This window comes from Macrobrachium nipponense, chromosome 39, assembly GCF_015104395.2.
Source record: "Macrobrachium nipponense isolate FS-2020 chromosome 39, ASM1510439v2, whole genome shotgun sequence".
Lineage (NCBI taxonomy): Eukaryota > Metazoa > Arthropoda > Malacostraca > Decapoda > Palaemonidae > Macrobrachium > Macrobrachium nipponense.
In genome coordinates this window covers 34,304,236-34,323,130 of record NC_061099.1, presented here as the reverse complement: position 1 = coordinate 34,323,130, position 18,895 = coordinate 34,304,236, and the positions used below count along the sequence as shown (strand labels likewise).

The window sequence follows — 18,895 nt, the reverse complement described above, 5'->3', positions numbered from 1 at the left end:
TATCTGGACGACTGGTTGATTCATGCCCAGTCAAAAGATCGCTTGTCACTGACTTTGGAATTGGCCCAGTCCTTAGGACTGTTAGTAAACCTCGAAGTCCCAACCGATTCCCCAGCAAAGCATTGTCTATCTGGGGATTCTGATGTATTCTCGGGGTTTTCAAGTGTTTCCTTCCCAGGAAAGAAGAAATCGCTGCTTACAGAAAGTGGCAGCCTTCCTAGAGAAAGAACATTGTTCCGCGAGGGAGTGGATGAGTCTTCTGGGGACCCTTTCCTCGATGGAACAGTTAATTTCTTTAGGAAGGCTGCACCTAAGACCCCTTCAGTTTTACCTGAGGGAGAAATGGGATCAGAAGTCCCAAGACCTGTCGGACTCCTTCCATCTCACAGAGAGGATAAAGGAGGATCTCCGTTGGTGGTTGGACCCACACAGACTCAACCAAGGCTTGTCTCTTCGTGTACCGAGCCCTCGCCTAGTGTTATTTTCAGACGCCTCGGAGTTAGGCTGGGGAGCAACTCTAGGCGTGAGAGAAGTGTCAGGCAACTGGAGAGGAGAACAGGTGTCCTGGCACATCAACAAAAAGGAGTTGGCAGCGGTTCATCTGGCCCTCCTACACTTCGAGTCTCAGGTCACAGGATCGGTGTTGCAAGTGAATGCCGACAACACCACAGCCCTAGCTTACATCGGGAAGCAGGGAGGAACACATTCCTTCTCCCTTTACAAGAAAGCAAGGGAGTTGCTTCTATGGACCAAGGAAAGGAACAACATCACTCTCCTCACCAGGTTCATCCAAGGAGAAAGGAATGTGAGGGCAGATCTTCTCAGCAGAAGAGACCAAGTCCTTCCCACGGAATGGACTCTCCATCCAGAAGTTTGCAACAGACTGTGGAACCTCTGGGGAAGACCAAACCTAGACCTGTTTGCAACCCATTGGAATGCAAGACTGAAGAACTACTGCTCACTGTTTTCAGACCCAAGGGCAGTAGCAATAGACTGTCTTCTTCTGGACTGGTCGGGAATTGACGGGTACGCTTTTCCCCCTTTCAAGATCTTAAGGGAAGTAGTGAGGAAGTTTGCCTCAGCGGAAGGAGCAAAACTAACTCTGATCGCCCCTTTCTGGCCAGCTCAAGATTGGTGCACAGAGGTACTGGAATGGATGGTGGATTTTCCGAGGTCGCTTCCACTCAGGAGCGATATTCTCAAACATCCCCACTTCGACTGATTCCACAAAAACCTCCCCGTACTCAGTATGATTGCCTTCAGACTATCGAAGGACTCTTCAGAGCGAGGGGTTTTTCTCGCGAAGCTGCACAGGCTATTGCAAGAGCCAGGAGATCCTCTACCTTACGCGTCTACCAGTCGAAGTGGGAGGTGTTTCAAAGATGGAGCAGAGCTCAGAAGTTATCCTCTTCCAGTACCTCTGTAACAGACATAGCCGACTTCCTCCTTTACTTGAGGGAGAAGTGCAAGCTTGCTGTCTCCACGATTAAAGGATATAGAAGTATGCTTTCCTCTGTCTTCAGGCATAGAGGCCTGAATATTTCAGAAGACAGAGACCTCCATGATCTAATCAGGTCTTTTGAAACTTCTAAGACCAAGACTGCTAGACCACCCAGTTAGAACCTGAATGTGGTCCTAAGATTTTTAATGTCAAGCAAGTTCGAACCTCCGCATACAGCCTCCTTTAGAGACTTAACAAGGAAGTCTTTGTTTCTCTTTGCTCTGGCTTCAGCCGAAAGGATTAGCGAACTGCAAGCTTTAGAAGGCAAAGTTGGGTTCAAGAAGGACTCGGCAATTTGTTCCTTCAAACCCCTTTTCCTGGCAAAGAATGAGAACCCTTCTAAACCATGGCCAGGAACTTTCGAAATTAAGGGACTGTCTTCGATTGCAGGAAAAGAATTAGAGAGGACTGTGTCCAGTCAGAAGCCTCAAATTCTACCTTGAGAGGAAGAGGCAACTAGGAGGTAATACGGAGAGTCTCTGGTGCTCGGTTAGAGATCCGAAGAGAGCCATTTCTAAGAATGCCCAAGCTTTCTTCATCAAGGACGTAATTAAAGAAGCTCATTTTTTCTGTGAGGACGAGCACCTCAAGCTCCTAAGAGTGAAAGCTCATAAGGTGAGAGCCATAGCTACCTCTTTGGCATTTCACAAAAACTTTTCTCCAGACTCTCGTCGAGTCTACATACTGGAGGTGTAATTCAGTTTTTGCATCTCATTATTTGAGACACGTACGGGTGACATACGAGAAGTGCTTTTCACTTGGAGCATACGTATCTGTGGATTCGTTGCTGGGGCAGGGAGCTGAAGCTAATCCTATTTAGTTTAATTTATGTTAGGCTTTTTAACGGTTTGTGATGTGTTTTTAAGGTTGATTGGAAGAGGGTACTGGAAGGGTACCCCTTTCAAATCTTAGCTCTAACAGTGTTAGTGTGGTCAGGTGGTCGGGATTGGCTGTTGTACTCCTTGTTGTATATTGGTACCTAAAGCTCTGTCATGTAAGAGGGCTAGTCCCCATTGATATGATACAGGTTAAGGCTCTGCCATGTAAGTGGGTCAGCCCCCATTGGCACAATCCAGTAGAAGACTGTCAAATAAGTGGGCTAGCCCCCATTGACAAAATCCAGAAGTTTTCAGTCACAGGTCTCATCCTCGCCGAAGCTCTTGTGGCAAGCAGACTCAAGTATCCATGAAGTCTTCTGCCCGTTCAGGTAGGAACCAAGGTTTTTTTTCTTTATACCTACAACATATGTTGTTTTCCTGTTTTTAATTATATATAGTATTTAGCTGTCTTACCCTCCACCAAGGGTGCCAATCAGCTAAGTATATATCTGCCGGGGAAGTTGCATGTACAAAAATGATATTGTTATGATACAATAAAGTTTTGTACATACTTACCCGGCAGATATATACGATTAATGGCCCACCCAGCCTCCCCTCAGGAGACAGGTGGAAGAGAAAATCTGGTTAGAAAGCGGGAATGGTTCCTAGTCCCGCCACCCAGCGGCGGGAGAGGGCTGATCACCTGACCTACCTGTCACGTGTGCCGCGAGTTTTGAATTCTGTCGGGACGTCGGAGACTATAGCTAAGTATATATCTGCCGGGTAAGTATGTACAAAACTTCATTGTATCATAACTATATCATTTTATATAGTTCTTTAATTTTTGCATATGCTAACCATAAGTAAAAGTTTCAGCTAGGAATGAGACTTAAAACCAAGAGTATGTTATTAGTTAGATAAGTTTTAAGTTATAAAAGGAAATTGTCTAAGCTCTTTATGCCAGCACATTGGTTTACCACAGACAGTTTTGGTGTATGAATCTCAGAGTTATGTATAGTCTGTTGGTGATTTATAAACTTACTGTCCATACTATTGAGGACAACATTAATTTGTTTATGGTGGTCTGTATTTGTCAATTATTTTTATGTCCTGTTCTTTAGGAAAGGCAAGAAAATCTGGCAGCAGGTTTGGTTGGTTTTCATATTACTCTATCAAAGTAGTTCTATTTATTTAATGTACTGTGCATGCATTATCACTAATAAGTAATATGGGTCATAGTTTGATTTTGTTCTGTTGTTTGGGTATTTTGAAAAAATTTTAGTTTTACACTGATATTGATAGAGCAGGTGATTAGGGTTCTTATACTGCTATAATAAAGCTCATCAGAACTCTGAAAAAATTTATTTATATGCAAAAGGAAATTATGAATGCATTGAGCTTATTTCAGCCCAAATGGGATTTTGGGAAAGCACTTCAGTTGCTCTTGTTTTTCAGATTTGGAGGAGAGAGTCGAGGGAGCAGCTATGCTACGGTAGATGGTTTGCATAATGTTAGTGATGAAGTCATGAAAAGGTTACATCAGATATTTCAGCAACATCAGGTAAGCTCTTGCAACATTTTGTAAGTCATTTGCAGTTGAGGAAATGTGATTAACTATGACACTTTTATTTTGGGTAACATAATTTACAGTCACCACCCGAATTACGGACATTCAGAGATATGGACAGACAGGTTTACAAGTTAAGTGTATTTAAAGTGCTCCCCTTTGCCACTTTCAGCTCAAATTTTTCTTTGCGCTCCTAATCTGCGAGTGAGAATTTTCGCAAGAAGAGAAGAACACTAGGAAGTAGAACCTAGTCCTTGAACCCTTTCCCAGATTATCACGAGTTTTCGCGTGATCAACTATCTTGTATTCTTGTTGCAAGAGTCAAATTTATATATAATTTTTTTTTTACTTATTTTAACATCCAAAGTAATTCTTTATAATAATACTGCATGATTTAGAAATACAGTGAAAATAGTATAATATGACACCAGTTATTTTGGGAATGTAAACCTCAAGAAAAAAATATGCACTTATTAAAAACAAACTTAACAATTCAAGATACGAACAGCTGTTCAAAACATATGTAACTACTTCATGAGTTGGGTAATGACTGCATTTAGGTTATACTATATACAAAAACTTTGGATTTTTAAGCAATATCTTGAAACCACCTTAAGAAAGATTTAAGTTATTTTTAGGCATCTGCTTTTTATATCTGATGATGAGACATTGACATCAAATGCCTGTTCTTCCCACCTTTGAGATTCCATGTCTTCAGTCAGAAAATCTTGGCGCACTGTCATTTTGACTCTTTTTAATTATTTTCAACTTTGAACATATGATGAAAGATAGATATTCAGCTGCAAACTCTAACCAAAACCAGCTTTATACCTTTGCAAATAAAGTGAGCAATAAGAAACTGTTACTATGTCCATAATTGGTGAGTGTGCTGTACCAGTGATATTTTGTGAATATCTGTATGATTATAGTATATATAGTTTTAAAGTGAGTGCATGAAGATTATTGTCGTGAAATTCCTATTTTACAATTGTACTCCAGGTTTAGATCATTATCTGTGGTCTTTATCTTGGATTTTTAAGGCCTTGCTGTTTGTTAGTTGTAAATTGGAGTTTAATCAGGCTAGCAAGGGGGCCTTGGTACTTTTTTTGGTCCCTTTACTTCACATGCCCAAAGCATAGAGTCTTGAAGAAACTAATCTGAAAAAATGTTCACACTTGTATGATTACAGAGGTCTTTCATAAGCTGTTAAAATCTTCCCCCTTTCATGAATGAGGCACTTTACCTTTAAATAAAGTTTAAGGAATTTTAAGACTTGAGTTAATGAGTGTTAATTTATTCAATTTGTATAATTTGAACTTTGTTGTTGGTAAAATAGTCAATGCATTTATTTTTTATCAGACTGAAGTTGAGGCACTGAAGAGGGAGCTGCAAACAACAAGACAGGCCTTGTGCAATCAGGTGTTGCATAATCGGTGCCATCACCACCACCATGACACCACAGAGGACCAGGTGAGCAAAGAACAGTTGCAACCTTCTGATGATAATGTACTTGCATCAGAATGGTGGAATTCAGACGGATAATAGTTCTTCTGTTTACTAATGTATTACTTCAGTTGTAAATACTTGCTGCATATGTACTAATTTTTTGCATGTAAATTATTTTGTATATTTTTAATGTAAAATCTTGCTTGTACAGTATTTTCTATGTAAAGATTTTACACTAGAGGATTTTATGCTACATAAACTTTATAATGATGGTTTTTGCTTTTACTATTAGATCTACTTTTGAAATATTTCCCTAAATTTTGTTGATTAATTTAGCTTTTTTACTTTGTGTATGCCCTTGCTGATGCCAGGGACTGAAATTTTATAGACTTTTTATCATTGCTACTTGAGCATCGATCTTTTGAATGAAGCTCTAAAACCTGTTGTAAAAGTAATTGGTTCATCTAAATTTCAAAATTCTATATGCATTTTAGGAACTGACAAGTTTAGACAGAGTTCTTTTTAATATGCTTTGCAGTTTACTATGGCGCTAATTGTTTTTCTAAAACCCCCTGTCTCATAGGTTTTTTATTTTATTAGCTACCATTTATGCCATTCATTTGTGAGAACTTCTCGTGACTTTGATAAAAAGGAATGTATGGTTTAGAAATAAAACTGCAATTTTTTAAAGTTTTTTTAATATTCTTGACAGATGAGATAGTGCATAATTATTATTGGTGAAAGAACTACAGTGAACCCTCGTTTATCGCGGTAGATAGGTTCCAAACCCGGCCGCGATAGCTGAAAATCCCGCGAAGTAGGGACACCATATTTACGTATTTATTTAACATGTATATTCAGACTTACAAAACCCTCCCTTTATGTAGTACTGTTAACAAACCACCCTTTAATGTACAGAACACTTAATGCATGTACTACAGTACCCTAAACTAAAACAGGCACAAATAATAAAATGTTAGGATATTAAAGTATAAAAAAATAAAGATTGTTACTGTACTCACCACGAAAGAAGTTGAAGAAAAACTTGAATGATGATGACGATGAATTTGCTGCACAGTAGAAATGATGATGATGAAGCTGATGATGTCTTCTACTGTGCAGCCAATGATTACTATGATAAAAATCCTTTATAGTTTAGCACAGTATATTAATAAAAATAAGTTTCTGGTTAGATTACAACAAAAATTTTGAGGTTATGATGATTTTCGACACTTTTTATGTCTTATTTTTCTGTGTTTTTTAGTGACGCCTCATATTCGGAACTAGTTTCCGAGCGAATGAATACTAGCTTGGATGCGCAAAGTTTATAACAGTCCAAAAGCGCAAATAATGAAAAAATCATTGCTTGTTTCTAGTAATAATAACAAAACTAAGTTTCTGGTTAGATTACAACACAAATTCCAAGTATCCAAAGAGAGACATTACGTATTCAGTAATTTGATCAGAGAGAGAGAGAGAGGCGTCTTCCGACGCTCCGAGTTAATGACTTAAAAAACGCATACTATGATAAAAATCCATTGAGGTTATGATGATTTTCGACACTTTTTATGTCGTATTTTTCGAATTTTTTTAGTGACGCCTCATATGTGGAACTAGTTTCCGAGCGAATGAATACTAGCTTGCGATGCGCAAAGTTTATAACAGTCCAAAAGTGCAAATAATGAAAAAATCATTGCTTGTTTCCAGTAATAATAACAAAACTAAGTTTCTGGTTAGATTACAACGCAAATTCCAAGTATCCAAAGAGAGACACTTTATCCAGTAATTTGATCACACACACACAGAGAGAGAGAGAGAGAGAGAGACGTCTTGGCAAATGAGATAATTTGCCAATGGTCTTGGGGATTGACGTAACGTTTATTTTCTTAACAGATACGACAGAGAAGTGTTTGTTTCATTAAACGGCCTCTGACTCATGCCAGTAAATGTTTTGTTGATACTAATAATACGTATATAAGCCTATTTAAAGATACGTTTACTTTAATTAGTCTATATGATACGTAAATAGTAATTAACTGTTCTTGTAGCCCTCAAGATTTGGCAACAATGGCTGGGGATTGACGTAACGTTTATTTTCTGAACAGATAGGACAAAGAAGTGTTAGTTTCATTAAACGGCCTCTGACTCATCTGATTTGCGTTTCATGTTCGATTTAATTTACTACGTATACTGAATTATCGTAAGATCACATTCTCTTTTCGTGTTTTATTTCTTTCTGTACTGAATTATGTCATATGTAATGCAATGAACCATCAGTAAGAGCAGATATTACTAATTATTAATGGAATTAACGAAATATTTGGGGTCTTCATATATCGCGGCTATTTTCGAAATTTCTGGAAAATCCGCGATATATTTCTTTTACAATATATACATATGTAATGAAAAAAGTCCGCGAAGTCGTGAATCCGCGATGGTCGAACCGCGAAGTAGCGAGGGCTCACTGTATACAATTCTTTCCTAGCTATCATTTCCCTTTGTTCAATTTCCTTTTACTTTCAGGAATTTTTATCTTTAGAATTGTTGTAATTCATTCATTTTTTATTTTCCAATGACTTAAGTTAGGGTGGTTGTTCCAAGGCCAGAACCCATTAAATATAAATATTCAGAAAAAAATCTGTAAAAACCCAGAATTAACATCCTGTCATTTGTAAATATATATACTATTGCTCTTGGTTGTTTGAGTGTTAATCTACCACATGTTAATTTTTTAAGTATATGAATATTTCAGATTGAATCTTAGAGCCTTGCACTGTATGCTTTATCCTGTTTGTATACCAATGAATACTTACTTGAAAATTTGGCAGATTCTATAGCACATATATGTGAAATTTTTGTCTTAAGAAAATTTTTGCATGGACATGTCAAGGAATTTGCACTGACACAGCATTGAAAGCTACTCCATTTAAAAGGCCTACAAATAAAATTTTTAGATATGCTTGATATTTATTATTAAAGAAAAACTTTGAAATAGTTTGAATAAAGGATTAGACAGACTAGTATTGGTTGTGTTTGTTTCAGATCTGAGATTAGCTCACTTGCTTGATTTTGTTAGAAAAATTGAGATTGATCCATTAAGTTGAGGTCTGGAAAATTGAGGTGCCAGTGTAGTGATATTTTAACCTGCTATACAAGTACAGTTGGGAAATTGTGTGATTGACTCGGGTATGCAGTGGTGCTCTTAATCTCAGGACTCTACCAGTATCCTAAACTGGGCACGATAGCCTTCATGTAACATGTCCCGTTAGTATTTCAAGATTATTTTGAGATTATCTCTTGTAATGGTTTTAGATCCTACTCGTAAAGGCATTAGTATCTGGTATGCTATCTATTGTTAATCATTTATATCTAATTATTTTAACCAGTAACTTTTGAAAATCAAATTCCTCCTAAGGTATGAAAAAATGTGATTCATGTCAGTAATGTGTTGTTGCCCAGAGATGGATGAGAATTTTGACAAAGATAAATTTGTAAATTGTAGCTCTAACAACACACTGTATTTCTGTTAACAGTAATTCATTGCTTATATCCAACAACCTCTGGTGATGAACCAAATTATAATTTTTATAATTCCATTGTGTTGTAACTTATGGCATTAATATATGTACAAGAGTCTGAGAATCATATTCACTATCATCTATCTAGTTTTGGGTTTAGATAAGGTTAATCTCTACAGCACATGAAAAATCTTTTTTTATATACAGTTGTAAGCTATGAGATTTTCAGATTCTGTTTCATGCCCCAACCCATTTAACAGGTGGCGACTCGAAAAATTGATTTGTTGGTAGAACCAGATAAGACTTGCAATGTACGAGTGTTTGATTCTATGTTAGAATAAAAAACACAATTAGTTTTGGTTGTTTTCATTGTGGGTAGAAGTTACTCTTGTTTGGTGGTTACCTAATTTTTCTTTCTTTGTTCAGTTTTTCCCTTAGACTATCATGGCTTTATCATATACTCACTCGATTTCTTTTAATCTGCATTACAGGTGTCTCTTCCTGAGAGTGTTGGGTCAGGCTCGGGTGGCTCAGTGGGTCAAGAGTCTGGTGTCTCAGATACTTCTTGGGAAGCTGTTGAAGAAGGTGAAGCCCGACCCACCCTTTGGGTACCAGATCATGCAGTTGATGCTTGCACTGGTTGCAGCACTCAGTTTTGGATTGGTCGGCGAAAGCACCACTGCAGGTCAGTTCCCAGGTGAAGGATGATTCTGTTCATTTTTTGAAGTAGATATAGTTAAGTGTTTAGTCTTGGAAAGCTAAATACTAAGATATGATTGAAGAGCTTATGTAGCTTGCAAAGGATTTCCACTGTAATCAGCAGTACCATCAAGTAAGGTTTCTGGGTGAATTTTAGTTTCATTCAGTGGAGTCTTTGGGAACGTTGTTAAAAAGTGAACCTGAAGGAATGGCCAAAATCAAATTAATTTCATTGAGACAGTAATATTTAAAATTAAGTTCATACTTGAGTGTAAGGCAGCATAAAAGTAAATAAATAACCTGGGTCATCATGTAAGGTAGATGTCTGTATTGGTGAGTAGCTAAGCTGAATTGCTCTGTAGTTGTGAATTGCCCTCAGACAAACTTTCAAAGCAGTGTTCCTTTGTGTCTTCTTTCCCCTGTGGCCTTTATTTTACATCTTTTTAACATCTGTGGCACTCCTGATATTAGTAAATAACTTACCAATGCATTACCATAAGTGCATTGATGTTATCTGCGGTACTCCTGATATTTGTCAATAACTTACCACATCATTCCCATAATTGCATTGATGCTATTTTATTGAAATGGAAATTGAAGAATTGATTGTTAATTGCTGTCGTTTATGAAAAGTGGAGTAATTTCATTATAGAAGAAATATGGTACATGGAACAATGTCATATGATTATTTGTACATAATACTCAATTGTTCATATATGAAAAACCTTCGGTCTTAACATTAGGATAAATACTCAGCGCCAGCTGGAAACCGGTAAAGTTTAAAATAATTGTACACGCAAGGGACTATTGGCATCGGTGCTTGGTCACGAGACATGTCGGGCCACCCACATACACCTCATTAACTCGTGACCCCGTTAGTTATTTTCTTACTGCCTTTAAGTGAGGACGTGCTTTGCTCCGTCCTTTTAAAGCCGGTTTAGTTTTCCCCCTGTTGTTTTCAATTTGTTGTTTGGAATTCCCAGGTATTTGAACATGTCTTCTCATGCTGCGAGACTTCCTGGATATCACAAGAAGCAGATAAACGCCCTGATTTTTCTTCGACGGTTTCGACGTCGAGGTACTCATCGTGTAGTAAGTCGTAGGGGAAAAAACTCTTAAGGTACGGTTAATTAGTTACCTGTGCTTTGGAATATCGCATATTTATATGGACTGCCTGTAATCCAAAGCTTTGATGTATCTGGATGTGCTTTGGGAAGTAATTATGACTAATTGTGCTCCTTTCCCTGCGGAGAGAGGTGTGTGTCGCCATCTTGTTTTCGTTCAAGATACGTGGGTAGAGAGGATGCAGGTGTGTGATCGGCGTTAGGCTTATCAGGAGAACCAACCCAAGTAGGACAGTTGGTTTGGTGTATAACGTCGTGCTGCCATCCGTGATGGATGTCCATTATCCTGATATGCGTCGCCATCTGTAAAGAAGAAGATAGTGCAACAAGGCAGCCTTTAATGTCAGGTTGCTATGCCTATGAGAATAACAGCAACAGCTTTGCACTTCTGGTAGGTTGCTAGCTTCCCTTTCCAGATACTCGGTGAAGTCATAAACATGGCGACCGCCATGACGTCACTTCACAGCTGCGGCCTACACGAAGACATGCTTCCATTTTCATTTTGAGGTACAAGAGTACTTAACAACTATGCTTTCGGATTGGAGATTTTTAATGCACATTGTTTTTGAGAGAAATTACATGTGTTAGGAGATATAAGTAAGTCACATAATGAAAAGACACAAGTCTTTCCTCTGTATCCTTCCGCTTAGGCGTCAGCAAGCTTAGGTGATGGGCTTTGATGCCAGTGCGTTCTCCTGCCAATCCTGGAAGAATGGGGACTTCGTAGCTGATCCTAGAACCAAGAGGAGAAGTTTCTTCTTTATCTTCGAGCCAGGATTGTTACATCCCTATTATATGACAGCACAAGAAGTAGCTGTTATTCTCGAACAAGTGAATAATATTGGAAATTTAGTCTAGTGTGGCTGCTGTGAAGAATTGGGAAAGGCTAGAATCGGGGACATCGTGACTGATCCTCGTGCCAAGAGGAGAAGAATAATTTCTCTCATCATCGAGCCAGGACTGTCACATCCTTGTAAAGTAGAAATGCCACAGAAGGTAGTCTCTTGATCTTGGCTGCAAGAGTACCATAAACAGCCTCGCACTTCCATCAAGCGTGTTTGTCATAACCAAAACCGCTCGCAAATGGCGGTAGTCATGACGTCGCAGCCTACTGATTCTCCATCTATTTCGCTGCCTCCAGAACCTAATACGCTTTCTGACTCATTGGTACACACAGTATGTAGATTAAACAAGATCTAGAGGTGAAAATGGCCAAGTAAGCAAAAAAGAAAAGGCGTGATTCATCTTCTTCCCCTAGATGGTGTCATAGCTAAGTTCGATGGCGTCACTGAGTGTACCAGTCACGCGGAGGATACAGGATTTCGTGACTAATCCTCGGGACAAGAGAAGAGTAAATTCTTCTTCATCTTCGAACCAGAACTGTCACAGCCCAATCAGCAAATAAATCAAGAAGTCAGTGGCTGGTAAGCTCAAAGCAATCGGACGAAGCTTTACAAGAGTCCGAACGAGTGAAGCGTCGACAGTCGCTGGGCTAGCGGCCGACGTAGAGTTGCCAGCGGTGACTACAAAGAGTCTAAGAGAGACTACAATGCCGTTGCTAAACTTGATACACACGCCGATGCTTTTACAAATTTTTCAATGGACTCTAGGCGTCAGAATAATGCAATATGATAAAATTGCGCATATTTGTATGTAGGATTGCAAACAGATATCTTCCCAAATCCTACTGTCTATATATATTCAAGATCGAGCCATCAGCGGCCTTTAAAGATCAAAGATGCCGAGGTCGTATGGTTGGACGACCATGACGTATGCAAATAGATACCTTCTCAAATCCTCCTGACTATTCGAGATCAAGCCACCAGTGGCCATTAAAGATCAAAGATGCCGCGGCCGTATGGTCGGGCGGCCATGACGCACCCGGACGTTTGTCGGAGGGTAGGAGTGAGTTAACGTCTCCTGTGGCTGAACACAGTGCGTTAAAACCGGAGGGAAGGAAATACCAAGAGTTTCTGGCTTTGTAGGAGGAGGTGATTGAGTTGATTAATGAATTTAATAACCTTTCAGGGAGCTCTGAGACACCTGCCAGCATGATTCCCTCGGGGATTGACATGGTGTTTGGTTTGAAAAAGGATACGAAAGTGTATGAATTACCTTGTTCTAGTCGGGTAGAGTCCGTTTTACAACACTTAAAATGCGCGGATTGATGGAAGGATATGGATACCTCTTAGTAATCGTATGCAGCCTAAATGGTGGGAATTAGCATGCTTTGGGTTGACTCCAGAAAACTTCAAACCTTTACAGGTAAGAAGAATTCCCATGATTTAATACTTGTTGGTATAAGTTGGTTTCTTCCTATAAGAATATTGACCAAATGCTTTGACTCTTACACAAGTAGTTACAGTTAATCGAAAGATTGGTTCCTTCGAAAGTACTGTAGAACCATTCTTCTTAATGAAGTCGAATGGAAACTTAAGTCAAAAGGAAGAGGTGAATGTCTTTCTTTCGCCACTTAAGGTAGCCAATCCTAAGTAGGGCACTTGTAGCCTAAGATGTTATAGCCAGGATAATTGGGTCATACCTTTTAGCCTAACAAGTGGTTATATTCGTAGCCTATTCCAGCCAGTCCGAGTCTACTACTACTATCTTAGTTAATCTGAGTAGTAGCTATTTGCTTAGACTGTCCGAACTAACTGGTTCGGGTATGTATGTGCTGATTTGGACCAGCTAATGGTTGCGGTTTAGTTTTCGGACCAGCAGTTACTATCTTAGCTTAGTCTGAGTGGTACAATTCTTAGCTTACCCTGGTCCGCTTAGCCTAACTCATAGGGTAGGTGGTTCCGACATACATGTCGTACATGTCAACTTAGCCTAGCAGTGGGTTGATGACTTAACATGGTCTGCTGCTTGAATATACCCTTACTATACATGGTCTGGCTGCTTGAATATACCCTTACTATCTTAGGTTGGGCAAATTAGTAAGGTTATAAGTATAGCAGAGCGTAGACTAGCGCCTAGGCTACCCATTCGAAACATTTTTACCACCTCAGCCTAGAAGGTTGTGGTTGTAGCCTAGCATGGATAGCCCAAACGTTCTTGAACGACTTTACCCTAACCTAAGTCATTTAGTTTCTGGATTAAGCTAGTCTATACTAGCCTAGCCTAGTTAAGAGTACATTTTGGATGGACTTAACCTACCCTAAGTGATGGGAGGAGTTAGCCTAGCCTAATTGGAAGTGTTAACATAGCCTAACCTAACCAAACAAGGTCCTAGACTAATTGGAAGGGTGAACATAGCCTAACCTAACCAAACCAGGGTCCTAGCCTAATTGGGAGGGTTAACATAGCCTAACCTAACCAAGCCAGGGTCAACCTGGTCTTGCTAACTTAAATTAAGTTAGTCAATTCTTAATTGACTATACCTACTTAGACTAGTCCAAAGTTTCCCGTTGGACGAGTGGACTTCGCGCTCAACTACTAATCTGGTGGTCTGAGTTTGATTCTCGGCTCGGCCAATGCGAAATCAGAGGGATTTATTTCTGGTGATATAAATTCATCTCTCGATGTAATGTGGTTCGGATCCCACAATAAGCTGTAGGTCCCGTTGTTAGGTAACCAAATGGTTCCTAGCCACGTAAAAATATCTAATCCTTAGGGCCAGCCCTAGGAGAGCTGTTAATCAGCTCAGTGGTCTGGTAAAACTAAGATACGTATACTTAACTTAGACTAGTCCAAGTGGTTGTTGGCTTGGTTAACCCACAATCTGCAAATGGGTCTCTTCCATACTGGTCTACTTTCTATACTGAACCTTACGTAGAGGGTTCGAGATCCAGTTGGCTAGAGCAAGGCATTAGAACCTCCTCATATCTGGAAGGAGAAAGTGGGGAGTTTCCCATTCTTCGAGAGTGAGGTAGGATGAAGTGACGTTGGGTACAATTCTGCTCTAGGTTACTCGAGAATAGCACCACGATGGTTTCTGGCAATATAGGATTTCCCTTTAGAGGGTAGCATATTGAACATATGCCGTATATTGTAACAGGTCACCGCATAAGGTGTTTCGTGGTTGCGAACTAACATTACTTGTAGAAAAATGAGCCATATCCTGTTAACAAATTTTCTATCACCAGGAATAAGTTTCTCTGACTCTGCATTGGCCGAGATGGGAATAGGACCTCAGTCCACTGGTTTGGCAGGGGAGTACACAGACCACTCTCCCAGAGAGGAACTCGTATAATGGTTAAACCATGTAATAGATGTCTCAGGGGTTTCACCCTTCGAGGAGCCTGAGGATTCCATTTGCGATACTGGGAACAACCTGGAGGTTACGCAAGCTTTGGGTTCTACCTGTTCTGCCATGTCCCGAACGGAAGGATGGGTGCCAGTAATTAAGGAGGACCCAGGATGAGTGACTGATAAAGTTTATCGTAGCACAATCATTGCTACCAGTTTTGTGTGGGGAAGAGGCACCACAGATAGGTAGAATTAATATCTCGAGGTCTGGAGGTTGACCAGTATCCCCTTTCGAACTAATATTTCTAGGTTTTTGGGTGTAGTGTCACCTCAGACGTAACAAGACTCCAATGGTCGTTAGCTCACATATACAGAATGACTCTTTGGCTGTGACTGCCTGTAGAGAGGAGGTTTCTGTCCATTAAAGGCATTCGGTCGGTAGACAATTATCTGGTGGAGAGGTTGTCAGAACAGAGTGAAGCATCTCTGTAATTACATGTTTACATATATGGTGATATGCATTGGATTGGTGATTGGGCATGTGAATATCGCTTCACACTGAGTAATCTTCAGATTAATAAGAAGCAGTGAACTGGATGGGGCACATAAGAACTCCAGTCTGATAAGTGAAAACATACTCTGTATCAGAGTAGACTTGACAGAATACCACCAGACACATACATTAGTCACGTTACAGGAAACTGACCGTGGATGAGGGTCTTCCTCTGACCGTGGTAGTGTGAGAGTACTCAACAACCAGGGTTTTGACGTAGACTCAAATGTAGTTAGGAACATGAGTTCCAATTTGCCCCGGAATCCGGGATAATGAGTCTATGCAGCACAGGTCATGATGACAGATACATTTCTTAGTCATGTTCAGTACGGTGTGCGTATGTGTGAGAGGCCTTCAGCAGGACCGGCTTTGACTTGTCAAAGTCACCTAGAACATTAAGGTTGTAGACTTAAAGGAACAGGCCAAACAGAGGCGATCGGTCAAGCCTACTCCTTGTTTGTCAAGTTGTACCAATGAGATTATACAGAAGAGTAGGTCATCAGAGGAATATGGGCTGTCTGGCATTTAAGAACATTTCTGTTAAAAGGATCGTGACGGTTGGTCTGTGATTGTATCGAAGCTCAAAATTGAGCAATGTTAAGGAGGTGTCTATCTGTTCATTGAAATTTGAGAGTGGGTTCTTTGTTATGGAAACTGATTTTCAATTTCCTGTATATTTATAAGGTTGCCCAGAGGTCCTTGGACACAATTTCCTTGTGTCCTTTGGTGGCTGCTCAACAAATGGTGTAACTCATTCAGTACCCCTGGCAGGTCAGTGGTATCTTGTCTAAGATGATGGTATAAATGTGAAATGGAGGAGTTAACTGGCTTCCTTCCTTTTCAAATTTCTGTCTCCTCCTTTACTTAGGGCAGTAAGAAGGGAGTACCGTCATAAGCTGGAACAGACAAGGTACAGGTTAGTGAAGTGGCCATACTGTTAGGGTTAGTATCAGTAAGATACCTATCAATAGCAGGACATTCCTCTCTTTAGCAAGGGGGAGAGGAATGATAGCAAACCTACATGAGTGGATGGATTGGTTTGTTAGGTGAACAGATCTCATCTTCCTTGGACGCAATGAACTATGACATTGTGTAAAACCCAGAAGTCTGACTCTTGATATTCATATATGTCTTAGATTTGGAAATACTGGTCAGTTTCGTAGAATTCTAGTATTCAGAAAACTGATCAAAGGTTGCAAACTCCCAGTTGGTTAATAGTACTTACCTCCCACCAAGAGTAAGTCTATCCTAATGTTAAGACTGAAGGTTTGTTTTGTATATGAACAAATGACAAATTTTGAACTAATTTGTATTTTTCATAACTTACAAACCTGAGGTCTTAAAATACAAAGGCCCACCTCTAACTGCCCCTCTATCAACTAACCTGGGTTGAAAGAATAACTAACGGGGTCACGAGTTAATGAGGGTTATGTGGGTGGCCCCACATGTCTCATGACCAAGCACAGATGCCAATAGTCCCTTGCACGTACAATTATTTTAAACTACTGGTTTCCAGCTGGCGCTGAGTATTTATCCTAATGTTAAGACCTCGGGTTTGTAAGTTATGAAAAGTACAAATTAGTTAAAAATTTGTCATGTTGATAATATAGTATTAATAGTGTTAAGCTGAAGAAGAATATCCAAGACGTATGAGTTAATTCTACAGTAGGGTTCCCCAAGCTTTCCTGTTTATTGACCAATTCGTGAAGTTCAATTTATCAACAAACTTTTATTGTATGAAAATGCTGCTTTGTTAACACAACAGTTAATTTACAATATAATTGTTATACAAAAAGTTGACATGCCACTCATATATACTACATATATATTTACTGATCCTTTTTGTCTCCCAGCCATCCAAAAATCCCTTTGGTCATCCTGTTGGTCCCCTCTTTTGAGTTTGTTTGCCAGAAGAGTAGCAATTAGGTTTTTATTTGTAAATTATGAGGGATAGGGATAGTATAGGTCTTAACATTTTCACTTTAGAAAAAGACAAGTAGTGAAAGTTAATTCTAAGACATTTTGACATTGTATAAGTGACTCTAGTGGGTCTTTTGGGGAAGATTTTAGTTTGTCATGCAAAATCCATAATCATGATTAGCCTTATTTTTTAATTGGGTCCTGCCATACCTTCTTGAAGAGTTGTGAGAAGAAAGTCCCAGCTCAGTCCAAAATTTATCATTCTGAAATGTACTTCCAACTGTCAGATGTATTCTGAACTTCCAGGATAACTTCCCGAGATCTACACAGTTCTCGTGTACACATATTTTGAAGTAGTTTTCTTCTTTCCCTGGCATTGTGTAGTGCAAAAATATTTTGTTTTATCCTTGTTCTATATGACTTCTCAAATACTTTGGCATCCTTTGGTGCCACTGCTGTTTCGGTGCCCTTGCGGTTGCTCTTAATCTTGTCTTCAGAGGAGTTCTGCTGTTCTCTCCTGGTTCATGGTTTCTTGCTGCCTTGTGGTTCTGCTGCCATTTCACTTAGACTCCCTCCCGCTCCCAACCTTTTCAGGAGTTCTGGGAGTCTTCAGTGGGGTGGATTGTCTTTTGCCATTATGCTCCTGTTTGGCTGCCTCGCCCCCTTTACAGCAATTGGAAGTACAGTTGCACTTCAGCTTAAGGAATTTTGTTATTTGATAGACTTTTCTTCATTCATGTTCAGGAAAAAATTAAACATTTATACAGGTACTCCTCATTTAACAGCGTACTTGTTTTACGACAGCTCTTGAGTTACGAGAGCAACACGAAGAGAGAAAAAAAAACATAAAATGAAAATAAAAATATTGCCGATGGTGGCCAAGAGAATGACTTCAGTGCCGATAATCTAGCCTAGCCTGGGTTTTGAAAACCTCGATATCTGTGGCTAAAACAATAAATAAGGCTTTAATGTACTTTGTAAAGAAAAGCTATACAGTTGAACCTAAAGACAGCAAAAAAGATGCCATATCCTTGTTTTTGTGTGAATAATTCTTATTAATGAAAAAATGTGAATTCTTAGTAATGAAAAGAAAATGTGAAGTCAAATTTTTTATATATTAGATTTAAAATAAAGATTTTTATTTAAAATATTCCACTTGAGAAGTCTCTGCCAAGTCAATCCTTTTAATCAAAACACTGAAACACTTGGCAGCACGAATTCCTTTCCTTGCTTGAAAGACTTATATGTGTTAGTTTGATCATTTCTTTATACAACTGTACGTATTTACATACATATTTGGTATGTCACCCATGAGATCAGATGATACTAGAGGTAAAAAGTTAAAGCGTAAATCTTTATTAGTACTACAAAATGTTTAACCCGTTAGCGAATAGTTTAGTGTTCACTTTCCTCAATAGATGGCGTTGTGCCTTGTTTACATTGTGATGGTGACATTCAAATGCCCTGTGATTTCCAAAATTCATTCATTATTTTTTTCGTCTTTCTATCCCCTACAATACAACTAAATGACGAAGATACTATTAGCAATAATTATGAA

The 18,895-nt window shown here is 39.2% G+C and overlaps 1 protein-coding gene across 11 annotated transcripts in view; it reads left to right on the top strand.

Annotated features, from left to right (window-relative positions):
* Positions 1–18,895, top strand: part of LOC135210287 (myotubularin-related protein 4-like) — a 125,558-nt gene that overhangs the window by 90,606 nt on the left and 16,057 nt on the right. For 7 of the 11 annotated variants that reach the window (XR_010313488.1, XM_064243162.1, XM_064243165.1 and 4 more), the window contains 3 exons: positions 3,775–3,880; positions 5,246–5,356; positions 9,342–9,547. Coding sequence is in view for 8 of the 11 variants with exons in the window: in XM_064243162.1 (XP_064099232.1) it covers positions 3,775–3,880; positions 5,246–5,356; positions 9,342–9,547 (423 nt within the window). In the remaining 3 variants the exon portion in view is untranslated. The remainder of the gene's footprint in view (positions 1–3,774; positions 3,881–5,245; positions 5,357–9,341; positions 9,548–18,895) is intronic. The other 4 variants (XR_010313490.1, XR_010313489.1, XM_064243164.1 and 1 more) reach the window with 1 other exon arrangement.